The following is a 12555-nucleotide window of genomic DNA, read 5'->3' on the forward strand; positions in this document are numbered from 1 at the left end:
GCGACATTTCGATAATTTTTTATTACATTTTTTATGTCATGTAAAAAAGGTGTAAAAGTCGCGTTTCGGACATTTGGGCGCCATTTCCCGCCTCGGAGGTCACCGCCGGCCGTAACCGTTTTTATATTTTGATAGATCGGGCATTTTTGGGACCCGGCGATACCTAATGTGTCTGTGATTTTTACTGTTTATTATGTTTTATATCAGTTCTAGGGAAAGGGGGGTGATTTGAATTTTTAATATTTTATTAATTTTTTTACATTTAAAAAAAATTATTTTTTTTTCACTATTTCTTAGACCCTCTAGGGTACATTAACCCTAGATGGTCTGATAGTTCCTACCATATACTTTTGAGATTGTGAGCCCCAGTGGGGACCGGGACTGATGTGACAGCTCTGTGCAGCGCTGCGGTATCTGTGTGCGCTAAGTCTAAAGTGCACGACTTTTGTGTGAAGGACACGATGGCCGGCCCTATAAGGCGAGGACCTGGGGCTTATTTACTTATGGGTCCAAGCGCAGACTTATCGACGATTTCGGGTAGAGCACGGCTGTGACAGGTATTTAATAGGGGTTTGTGCTGGGATTGTGTTGCACGCAATCGAATTGTGGCGCAGCTGCGCTGCTTCTATGCGACAGAGATCAGGGGGGCGGCCATCGGACGTTCCGACTGATTCAGACTGAACGCGGGATTTACCTGTGTCGCAACACAAATCATTTACATGCACCAGGAAGAAGGTGAACTCCGGGGACCTGAGCGGGGGAGTGACACATGCAGGATATCGGGTGCAGGATCTTAGTGACTCCCCCCACAGCGCATTATACACGGACAATGCACTTACATGCACCAGGAAGAAGAAGGTGAACTCCAGGGACCTGTGCGGGGAAGTGACACATGCAGGATATCGGGTGCAGGATCTTAGTGACTCCCCGCACAGCGCATTATACACAGACAATGCACTTACATGCACCAGGAAGAAGAAGGAGAACTCCAGGGACCTGAGCGGGGAAGTGACACATGCAGGATATCAGGCGCACGATCTTAGTGACTCCCCGCACAGCGCATTATACACGGACAATGCACTTACATGCACCAGGAAGAAGAAGGTGAACTCCGGGGACCTGAGCGGGGAAGTGACACATGCAGGATATCGGGTGCAGGATCTTAGTGACTCCCCCCACAGCGCATTATACACGGACAATGCACTTACATGCACCAGGAAGAAGAAGGTGAACTCCAGGGACCTGTGCAGGGAAGTGACACATGCAGGATATCGGGTGCACGATCTTAGTGACTCCCCGCACAGCGCATTATACACGGACAATGCACTTACATGCACCAGGAAGAAGAAGGTGAACTCCGGGGACCTGAGCGGGGAAGTGACACATGCAGGATATCGGGCGCACGATCTTAGTGACTCCCTGCACAGCACATTATACACGGACAATGCACTTACATGCGCCAGGAAGAAGAAGATGAACTCCGGGGACCTGAGCGGGGAAGCGACACATGCAGGATATCGGGTGCAGGATCTTAGTGACTCCCCCCACAGCGCATTATACACGAACAATGCACTTACATGCGCCAGGAAGAAGAAGGTGAACTCCGGGGACCTGAACGGGTAAGCGACACATGCAGGATATCGGGCGCAGGATCTTAGTGACTCCCCCCACAGCGCATTATACACGGACAATCCACTTACATGCACCAGGAAGAAGAAGATGAACTCCGGGGACCTGAGCGGGGAAGCGACACATGCAGGATATCGGCCGCAGGATCTTAGTGACTCCCCGCACAGCGCATTATACACGGACAATGCACTTACATGCACCAGGAAGAAGAAGGTGAACTCCAGGGACCTGAGCGGGGAAGTGACACATGCAGGATATCGGGCGCAGGATCTTAGTGACTCCCTGCACAGCGCATTATACACGGACAATGCACTTACATGCACCAGGAAGAAGAAGGTGAACTCCGGGGACCTGAGCGGGGAAGTGACACATGCAGGATATCGGGCGCAGGATCTTAGTGACTCCCCGCACAGCGCATTATACACGGACAATGCACTTACATGCACCAGGAAGAAGAAGGTGAACTCCGGGGACCTGAGCGGGGAAGCGACACATGCAGGATATCGGGCGCAGGATCTTAGTGACTCCCCGCACAGCGCATTATACACGGACAATGCACTTACATGCACTAGGAAGAAGAAGGTGAACTCCGGGGACCTGAGCGGTGAAGTGACACATGCAGGATATCGGGTGCAGGATCTTAGTGACTCCCCGCACAGCGCATTATACACGGACATTGCACTTACATGCACCAGGAAGAAGAAGGTGAACTCCGGGGACCTGAGCGGGGAAGTGACACATGCAGGATATCGGGCGCAGGATCTTAGTGACTCCCCGCACAGCGCATTATACACGGACATTGCACTTACATGCACCAGGAAGAAGAAGGTGAACTCCGGGGACCTGAGCGGGGAAGTGACACATGCAGGATATCGGGTGCAGGATCTTAGTGACTCCCCGCACAGCGCATTATACACGGACAATGCACTTACATGCACCAGGAAGAAGAAGGTGAACTCCGGGGACCTGAGCGGGGAAGCGACACATGCAGGATATCGGGCGCAGGATCTTAGTGACTCCCCGCACAGCGCATTATACACGGACAATGCACTTACATGCACCAGGAAGAAGAAGGTGAACTCCGGGGACCTGAGCGGTGAAGTGACACATGCAGGATATCGGGTGCAGGATCTTAGTGACTCCCCGCACAGCGCATTATACACGGACAATGCACTTACATGCACCAGGAAGAAGAAGGGGAACTCCAGGGACCTGAGCGGGGAAGTGACACATGCAGGATATCGGGTGCAGGATCTTAGTGACTCCCAGCACAGCACATTATACACAGACAATGCACTTACATGCACCAGGAAGAAGAAGGTGAACTCCGGGGACCTGAACGGGTAAGCGACACATGCAGGATATCGGGCGCAGGATCTTAGTGACTACCCCCACAGCGCATTATACACGGACAATGCACTTACATGCACCAGGAAGAAGAAGGGGAACTCCAGGGACCTGAGCGGGGAAGCGACACATGCAGGATATCGGGGGGCACGATCTTAGTGACTCCCCGCACAGCGCATTATACACGGACAATGCACTTACATGCACCAGGAAGAAGAAGGTGAACTCCGGGGACCTGAGCGGGGAAGCGACACATGCAGGATATCAGGCGCAGAATCTTAGTGACTCCCCCCACAGCGCATTATACACGGACAATGCACTTACATGCACCAGGAAGAAGAAGGGGAACTCCAGGGACCTGAGCGGGGAAGTGACACATGCAGGATATCGGGTGCAGGATCTTAGTGACTCCCAGCACAGCATATTATACACAGACAATGCACTTACATGCACCAGGAAGAAGAAGGTGAACTCCAGGGACCTGAGCGGGGAAGTGACACATGCAGGATATCGTGGGCACGATCTTAGTGACTCCCCGCACAGCGCATTATACACAGACAATGCACTTACATGCACCAGGAAGAAGAAGGTGAACTCCAGGGACCTGAGCGAGGAAGCGACACATGCAGGATATCGGGCGCACGATCTTAGTGACTCCCCGCACAGCGCATTATACACGGACAATGCACTTACATGCACCAGGAAGAAGAAGGTGAACTCCAGGGACCTGAGCGGGGAGCAACACCTGCAGGATATCGGGCGCATGATCTTAGTTACCCCCCGCACAGCGCATTATACACGGACAATGCACTTACATGCACCAGGAAGAAGAAGGTGAACTCCGGGGACCTGAGCGGGGAAGCGACACATGCAGGATATCGGGTGCAGGATCTTAGTGACTCCCTGCACAGCGCATTATACACGGACAATGCACTTACATGCACCAGGAAGAAGAAGGTGAACTCCGGGGACCTGAGCGGGGAAGCGACACATGCAGGATATCGGGCACACGATCTTAGTGACTCCCTGCACAGCACATTATACACGGACAATGCACTTACATGCACCAGGAAGAAGGTGAACTCCAGGGACCTGAGCGGGGAAGCGACACATGCAGGATATCGGGCACACGATCTTAGTGACTCCCTGCACAGCGCATTATACACGGACAATGCACTTACATGCACCAGGAAGAAGAAGGTGAACTCCGGGGACCTGAGCGGGGAAGCGACACATGCAGGATATCGGGAGCAGGATCTTAGTGATTCCCCGCACAGCGCATTATACACGGACTATGCAGTTACATGCACCAGGAAGAAGAAGGTGAACTCCGGGGACCTGAGCGGGGAAGCGACACATGCAGGATATCGGGCGCAGGATCTTAGTGACTCCCTGCACAGCGCATTATACACAGACAATGCACTTACATGCACCAGGAAGAAGAAGGTGAACTCCGGGGACCTGAGCGGGGAAGCGACACATGCAGGATATCAGGCGCAGAATCTTAGTGACTCCCCCCACAGCGCATTATACACGGACAATGCACTTACATGCACCAGGAAGAAGAAGGGGAACTCCAGGGACCTGAGCGGGGAAGCGACACATGCAGGATATCGGGGGGCACGATCTTAGTGACTCCCCGCACAGCGCATTATACACGGACAATGCACTTACATGCACCAGGAAGAAGAAGGTGAACTCCGGGGACCTGAGCGGGGAAGCGACACATGCAGGATATCAGGCGCAGAATCTTAGTGACTCCCCCCACAGCGCATTATACACGGACAATGCACTTACATGCACCAGGAAGAAGAAGGTGAACTCCGGGGACCTGAGCGGGGAAGCGACACATGCAGGATATCAGGCGTGGGATCTTAGTGACTCCCCGCACAGCACATTATACACGGACAATGCACTTACATGCACCAGGAAGAAGAAGGTGAACTCCAGGGACCTGAGCGGGGAAGCGACACATGCAGGATATCGGGCACACGATCTTAGTGACTCCCTGCACAGCGCATTATACACGGACAATGCACTTACATGCACCAGGAAGAAGGTGAACTCCAGGGACCTGAGCGGGGAAGCGACACATGCAGGATATCGGGCGCATGATCTAAGTGACTCCCCGCACAGCGCATTATACACGGACAATGCACTTACATGTACCAGGAAGAAGAAGGTGAACTCCGGGACCTGAGCGGGGAAGCGACACATGCAGGATATCAGGCGCACAATCTTAGTGACTCCCCCACTTCTATGTATGACGTGGAGCCGGCGGCAGTGCAGCTCATCCCCGGAGCTGACCCATCATAGAGAACCGCAGGATGTCTCAGTTGAAAACCCAGGAGTGAGCTCCGATCACGGGTGTTAACCTGTTAATTGCATGAAAGCAGCTTCTAAACCTCCTTCTGAGGCCACCACAGGGACCTCTCAGTCCATAGTCAGTACCTGTAGGATCCTGGTGCACAGAGCAGACACACGGCTGATGTTGGGTTACACTTTGCTCCTGTGGTGGGGCCCAGTCATCTCCTCCTCCTCCTCTCTGACATTTGTCATACACACAAGCACCGCCTTGTAATGTCACATCCACAACTCGTCTGAGAGGGAACGCAGAGCAAGGTAAGGAACGTAACATGAGACTTGTAGGATCCATGGAAAGAGCCGGATATGAGGGGGAAGCAGCTCGGAGGGAGCGGGGCCTGGATGGAAGAACATCCTCCACCGGACCTCAGCGTCTCCATAGTTATAGAATAGAATAGACTATGGAGTCACTGGCCGGGCCTGTCCATGCTCAGGAGAAGCTCCTCCAGGGAGACCATCATCAGGTGCAGGAGGTTAACCTTTTCCCTGCCAGACATGTGGTTTGGATGAACCAGGGTGGCACTTCAGCAGCCCAGGATGTGTGACACATAGGGGGGTCTCAGGTTTGCCTATTTTTGCGCCCGGTTTGTTTGTTTTTTTGGCTTGTGATCTATGATGGATCTGGTTGAAGGATTTTTTTTTATGTTGCATAGAGGGAATTTTTCATTTGAGAAGCGAAAGGGATGAAAAATAATGAAAAGTTAATTTTTTTTTTCCAGTGCAGCTGCTCAGAGCCGGGGAATTTTTATCACAATTTTGCCAAATTAGTGATAGACGCCGAGCAGAACCTCTGTATAGCAGCCGCTCACTATGTCAGATAAGGAGCAGGCACTCAGAAACACTAAGAAAGTCACAAATTATAATAATAATTCTTTATTATATAGCGCCTACAGATGACGCAGCGCTGCACAAAGCCTGACAAATTACTCCCTGTCCCCAATGGGGCTCACAATCTAATCACCTAACGGTATGTTTTTGGATTGTGGGAGGAAACCGGAGGACCCGGAGGAAACCCACGCAAACACGGAGAGAACATACAAACTATTTGCAGATGTTGACCTGGGTGGGATTTGAACCCAGGACCCCAGCGCTGCAAGGCAGAAGTGCTGCTCACTGAACCACCGTGCCGCCCAAAATTAGAGACAAATTTACTAACTGCGCCAAAAAATTGTGCAAAAAAACAGCAAAAACTGTCTAAAAAACTATGATCAATGTCCCCTCTAATGTTTAAGAAAAATTATTCAAGACAAAGCAAATCGTTCTCATATGAATCATCGGTCACTTCTCTCCGATCCCCTCAGTGCCGGTTGTTGTGTTTATTAGAGGGGTTTTCCCGTAAAGGACGTGTGTCCTCCCAATGCCAGGAGGCTGCAGCAGAGGTGTAAAGCTCGATGCCGACACTGGACTCCTTATCACCGATACCTGTTCTGTACGGGGGATGAATCACTTCTCTATCTAAATTGGCACAAGGGGAAGGTGACCTCAGCGCCGCGGCATCTGTGTGCGCTATAAATATACAAATTATTATTATTACTCCCGGACTGTAGGAGGGACGATGCTATGGGGTGTCCTTCAGGTCGGGATGGACCCCTTCTCTGCACTGAAGGTGGACAATTGTAAGATTCCAACTTTTGTACAATTCTCTGGCCCAACAAACTGGTGAAAACTACAAAAGTCCTATATAATTTATTTGGGGGGTGTGGGGTTTTGACGTGACCAATTTTGTTCCCAGTAACCCGACCCAGTCCCTGGAAAAAATATTTGGGTGCAGCCGGTCCCAGGATACAAAAATGTTTGGGACCCCAGTTTTAAAGAGTAACAACCACAATCGGTACCAGCAGCACGTGTTTCCGGCGGGGGGTTAGAGTTCCGGTACCGGAACCGGTTCGCTCATCCCTATTGATTGTCCACTGACAAACCCATAGAACAATTTTTGAAATGAACGAGAATGCAGAGAGATGTCGAGACCCTCTGAGGGTATGAATTCTGGTCTTGTGCTTTAGGTTTTATTTGTAGATCTCAAAAAAGAGTGAAAATTGTGGAGGTGCCAAATGTCAAAACGATTCTGAGCTATGAAAGGGTTAAATAATAATAACCACAACGATTGCCGAGGAAGTTTAGGCATCTCCTATGTGTCGGCATCATTCATTTATTGTTCCCTATCGCTACCTCTACTGGTCGAGAGGAAGCAAACTCTTCTCCGCCTTGGCTCATGCTCTATAACATCCTCTCCCTCCCCTATTCTCCGCCTTGGCTCATGCTCTATAACATCCTCTCCCTCTTCCCTCCCCTCTTCTTCACCTTGACTCATGCTCTATAACATCCTCTCCCTCCCCTCTTCTCCGCCTTGGCTCATGCTCTATAACATCCTCTCCCTCTTTCCCTCCCCTCTTCTCCGCTTTGGCTCATGCTCTATAACATCCTCTCCCTCTTCTCCGCTTTGGCTCATGCTCTATAACATCCTCTCCCTCTTCCCTCCCCTCTTCTCCGCCTTGGCTCATGCTCTATAACATCCTCTCCCTCCCCTCTTCTCCGCCTTGGCTCACGCTCTATAACATCCTCTCCCCTCTTCCCTCCCCTCTTCTCCGCCTTGGCTCATGCTCTATAACATCCTCTCCCTCTTCCCTCCCCTCTTCTCCCCCTTCGCTCATGCTCTATAACATCCTCTCCCCTCTTCTCCGCCTTGGCTCATGCTCTATAACATCCTCTCCCTCTTCCCTCCCCTCTTCTCCGCCTTGGCTCATGCTCTATAACATCCTCTCCCTCTTCTCCCCCTTCGCTCATGCTCTATAACATCCTCTCCCTCTTCCCTCCCCTCTTCTCTGCCTTGGCTCACGCTCTATAACATCCTCTCCCCTCTTCTCCGCCTTGGCTCATGCTCTATAACATCCTCTCCCTCTTCCCTCCCCTCTACTCCCCCTTCGCTCATGCTCTATAACATCCTCTCCCTCTTCCCTCCCCTCTTCTCCGCCCTGGCTCATGCTCTATAACATCCTCTCCCTCTTCCCTCCCCTCTTCTCTGCCTTGGCTCACGCTCTATAACATCCTCTCCCCTCTTCTCCGCCTTGGCTCATGCTCTATAACATCCTCTCCCTCTTCCCTCCCCCTTCGCTCATGCTCTATAACATCCTCTCCCTCTTCCCTCCCCTCTTCTCCCCCTTCGCTCATGCTCTATAACATCCTCTCCCTCTTCCCTCCCCTCTTCTCTGCCTTGGCTCATGCTCTATAACATCCTCTCCCTCTTCTCCCCCTTCGCTCATGCTCTATAACATCCTCTCCCTCTTCCCTCCCCTCTTCTCCGCCTTGGCTCATGCTCTATAACATCCTCTCCCCTCTTCTCCCCCTTCGCTCATGCTCTATAACATCCTCTCCCTCCCCTCTTCTCCGCCTTGGCTCATGCTCTATAACATCCTCTCCCTCCCCTCTTCTCCGCCTTGGCTCATGCTCTATAACATCCTCTCCCTCTTTCCCTCCCCTCTTCTCCGCCTTGGCTCATGCTCTATAACATCCTCTCCCTCTTCCCTCCCTTAGGACTCGGAGATGGATTACAAACCATTAACTTACGAAAATGAATTTCAGGAGATGAAGAATTACTTTGAAAACAGAGATTTTGCCGATGCCGTCATGTGCCTAAAATCCCGTCTCGAAGACATCAACCTAGTCCCGTTGAACATCGCCGTCACCGGAGAATCGGGATCAGGGAAGTCGACTTTTATTAACGTTATCCGTGGTGTGAACGATGAGGAAGAAGGTTCTGCCAAAACCGGTGTGGTCCACACAACCGCGGTCCCAACACCATATGTGCACCCCCATCACAGAAACGTCCGGTACTGGGACCTGCCCGGCATCGGGAGCCCGGAGTTCAAGCCGAAGGATTATCTACGTTTGGTCAATTTCGATCGATACGACTTTTTCTTGATCATCACGACGGAGCGTTTCAGGGAATTTCATGTTCTGTTGGCACAAGCCATCGAGTCCACGGGGAAGAAGTTCTACTTCTTGAGATCCAAAATAGACGCGGTACTGACGGGGCATAGACGAGGAAAGACGAAAGGCTACGACGACCGGGAGATACTGAAGGAAATCCGCGAGGACTGCGTCAACGGTCTACGAGCTGGAGGCGTCGGAAACCCTCGAGTGTTTCTGGTCTCCTGCCTGGAACCGGACAAATACGACTTCCACCTCATCCACGAGACTCTGGAGGAAGAACTTCCCAGCCACAAGAGACACGTTTTTCTTTTGTCTCAGCCCAATTTTTTCCTCCGGACCCTGAGCCGTAAGAGGAAGTCTTTCCTGAAGCAGATATGGCGGTGGGCTATCGTCTCCGCTATGAACGTGACCACTGGACCCTGGTCGGGGGCTACCGGTGTGGTGGCTGCTCCGTCGTTATCCGCCAATGGAGACCTCACCCTCATGGTCAACGTACTGGAAGAATACAAGAAAGCTTTCGGGCTGGACCCCCGATCTCTCCGGCTTCTGGCGGACACCTTTGGTAAAGACGTTGAAGACTTGAGGTCGGTGATCAGGACCTCGGCCGCTTCTCAGGACATAACGCAGGAACTGCTTTTCCATCATATCAAGAGCCAAGGACTGACGGACATGGGGCGGATGGTTACGGCTTGCGTTAACCAGTTTGTTCCGCAGATCACCGTGTTGGCCAGCGGAGGCGTCGCCTTTGGGACAACTTTTTGGATACTCAGCAGCTTTTTGGCAAATATGGCAGAAGATGCTGCGCGGGTGCTCTCCAGAGCCCTGGAGGCTGGTGAATAACTTATCTCCTTCCCCTCCCACACTGGGAAGTGTTTTTCCTAGGGAAGTGACTGTGACGATTCATTGGTGGTGACTGTGGAGACTTTACACCGTCCGTGTCTCCTCCTTCCAGTATCTATAGGTTTACACAAAGTTATAATAAAGTTTTATTTTCCCTTTTATATTATTGTGATGTACAAAGCATCAACTGACTAATAACTCATCCTGGTGCTCACAAGATACAAAGTGTCCTATCTGCAGGCAGCATGTTATAGAGAAGGAGGAGCTGAGTAGATTATAAAGTGTCCTATCTGCAGGCAGAATGTTATAGAGCAGGAGGAGCTGAGTAGATTGTACATAGTGACCTATCTGCAGGCAGCATGTTATAGAGCAGGAGGAGCTGAGATTGTACATAGTGTCCTATCTGCAGGCAGCATGTTATAGAGCAGGAGGAGCTGAGCAGATTGTACATAGTGTCCTATCTGCGGGTAGCATGTTATAGAGCAGGAGGAGCTGAGCACATCATACAGTGTCCTATCTGCAGGCAGCATGTTATAGAGGAGGAGGAGCTGAGTAGATTATAAAGTGTCCTATCTGCAGGCAGCATGTTATAGAGCAGGAGGAGCTGAGTAGATTGTACATAGTGACCTATCTGCAGGCAGCATGTTATAGAGCAGGAGAAGCTGAGCAGATTATACATAGTGTCCTATCTGCAGGCAGCATGTTATAGAGCAGGAGGGGCTGAGCAGATTGTACATAGTGCCCTATCTGCAGGCAGCATGTTATAGAGCAGGAGGGGCTGAGCAGATTGTACATAGTGCCCTATCTGCAGGAAGCATGTTATAGAGCAGGAGGGGCTGAGCAGATTGTACATAGTGTCCTATCTGCAGGAAGGATGTTATAGAGAATGAGGAGCAGCACAGATTGTACATAGTGTCCTATCTGCAGGCAGCATGTTATAGAGCAGGAGGGGCTGAGCAGATTGTACATAGTGCCCTATCTGCAGGCAGCATGTTATAGAGCAGGAGGAGCTGAGCAGATTGTACATAGTGTCCTATCTGCAGGCAGCATGCTATAGAGCAGGAGGAGCTGAGCAGATTATACATAGTGTCCTATCTGCAGGAAGCATGTTATAGAGCAGGAGCAGCTGAGCAGTGTGTACATAGTGTCCTATCTGCAGGCAGCATGTTATAGAGCAGGAGGAGCTGAGTAGATTGTACATAGTGTCCTATCTGCAGGCAGCATGTTATAGAGCAGCAGGAGCTGAGATTGTACATAGTGTCCTATCTGCAGAAAGCTTGTTATAGAGCAGGAGGAGCTGAGCAGATTGTACATAGTGTCCTATCTGCAGGCAGCATGTTATAGAGCAGCAGGAGCTGAGATTGTACATAGTGTCCTATCTGCAGGCAGCATGTTATAGAGCAGGAGGAGCTGAGCAGATTGTACATAGTGACCTATCTGCAGGCAGCATGTTATAGAGCAGGAGGAGCTGAGATTGTACATAGTGTCCTATCTGCAGGCAGCATGTTATAGAGCAGGAGGAGCTGAGCAGATTGTACATAGTGTCCTATCTGCAGGCAGCATGTTATAGAGCAGGAGGAGCTGAGCAGATTATACATAGTGTCCTATCTGCAGGCAGCATGTTATAGAGCAGGAAGAGCTGAGCAGTGTGTACATAGTGTCCTATCTGCAAGCAGCATGTTATAGAGCAGGAGGAGCTGAGCAGATTGTACATAGTGTCCTATCTGCGGGTAGCATGTTATAGAGCAGGAGGAGCTGAGCAGATTATACATAGTGTCCTATCTGCAGAAAGCTTGTTATAGAGCTGGAGGAGCTGAGCAGTGTGTACATAGTGTCCTATCTGCAGGCAGCATGTTATAGAGCAGGAGGAGCTGAGCAGATTGTACATAGTGTCCTATCTGCAGGCAGCATGTTATAGAGAATGAGGAGCAGCACAGATTGTACATAGTGTCCTATCTGCAGGCAGCATGTTATAGAGCAGGAGGAGCTGAGCAGCTTGTACATAGTGTCCTATCTGCAGGCAGCATGTTATAGAGCAGGAGGAGCTGAGCAGCTTGTACATAGTGTCATATCTGCAGGCAGCATGTTATAGAGCAGGAGGAGTTGAGAAGATTGTATATAGTGTACTTTATGCAGGCAGCATGTTATAGAGCAGGAGGAGCTGAGCAGATTGTATATAGTGTCCTATCTGCAGGCAACATGTTATAGAGCAGGAGGGGCTGAGCAGATTGTACATAGTGCCCTATCTGCAGGCAGCATGTTATAGAGCAGGATGAGCTGAGCAGATTGTACATAGTGTCCTATCTGCAGGCAGCATGCTATAGAGCAGGAGGAGCTGAGCAGATTATACATAGTGTCCTATCTGCAGGAAGCATGTTATAGAGCAGGAGCAGCTGAGCAGTGTGTACATAGTGTCCTATCTGCAGGCAGCATGTTATAGAGCAG

General features: G+C 50.8%; 1 protein-coding gene across 1 annotated transcript; it reads left to right on the forward strand.

Annotated features, from left to right (window-relative positions):
* The first annotated feature begins 5529 nt into the window (after positions 1-5529).
* On the forward strand, positions 5530-10239 carry LOC140065334 (interferon-inducible GTPase 5-like). Its single transcript, XM_072112924.1, has 2 exons — positions 5530-5598; positions 8872-10239. Exon 2 carries the CDS (start codon positions 8881-8883, stop codon positions 10108-10110), a length of 1230 nt encoding a protein of 409 aa, XP_071969025.1. The 5' UTR covers positions 5530-5598; positions 8872-8880; the 3' UTR covers positions 10111-10239.
* Positions 10240-12555: the final 2316 nt, after the last annotated feature.

Source organism: Engystomops pustulosus, chromosome 6 (assembly GCF_040894005.1).
Source record: "Engystomops pustulosus chromosome 6, aEngPut4.maternal, whole genome shotgun sequence".
NCBI classification, from domain to species: Eukaryota; Metazoa; Chordata; class Amphibia; order Anura; family Leptodactylidae; genus Engystomops; species Engystomops pustulosus.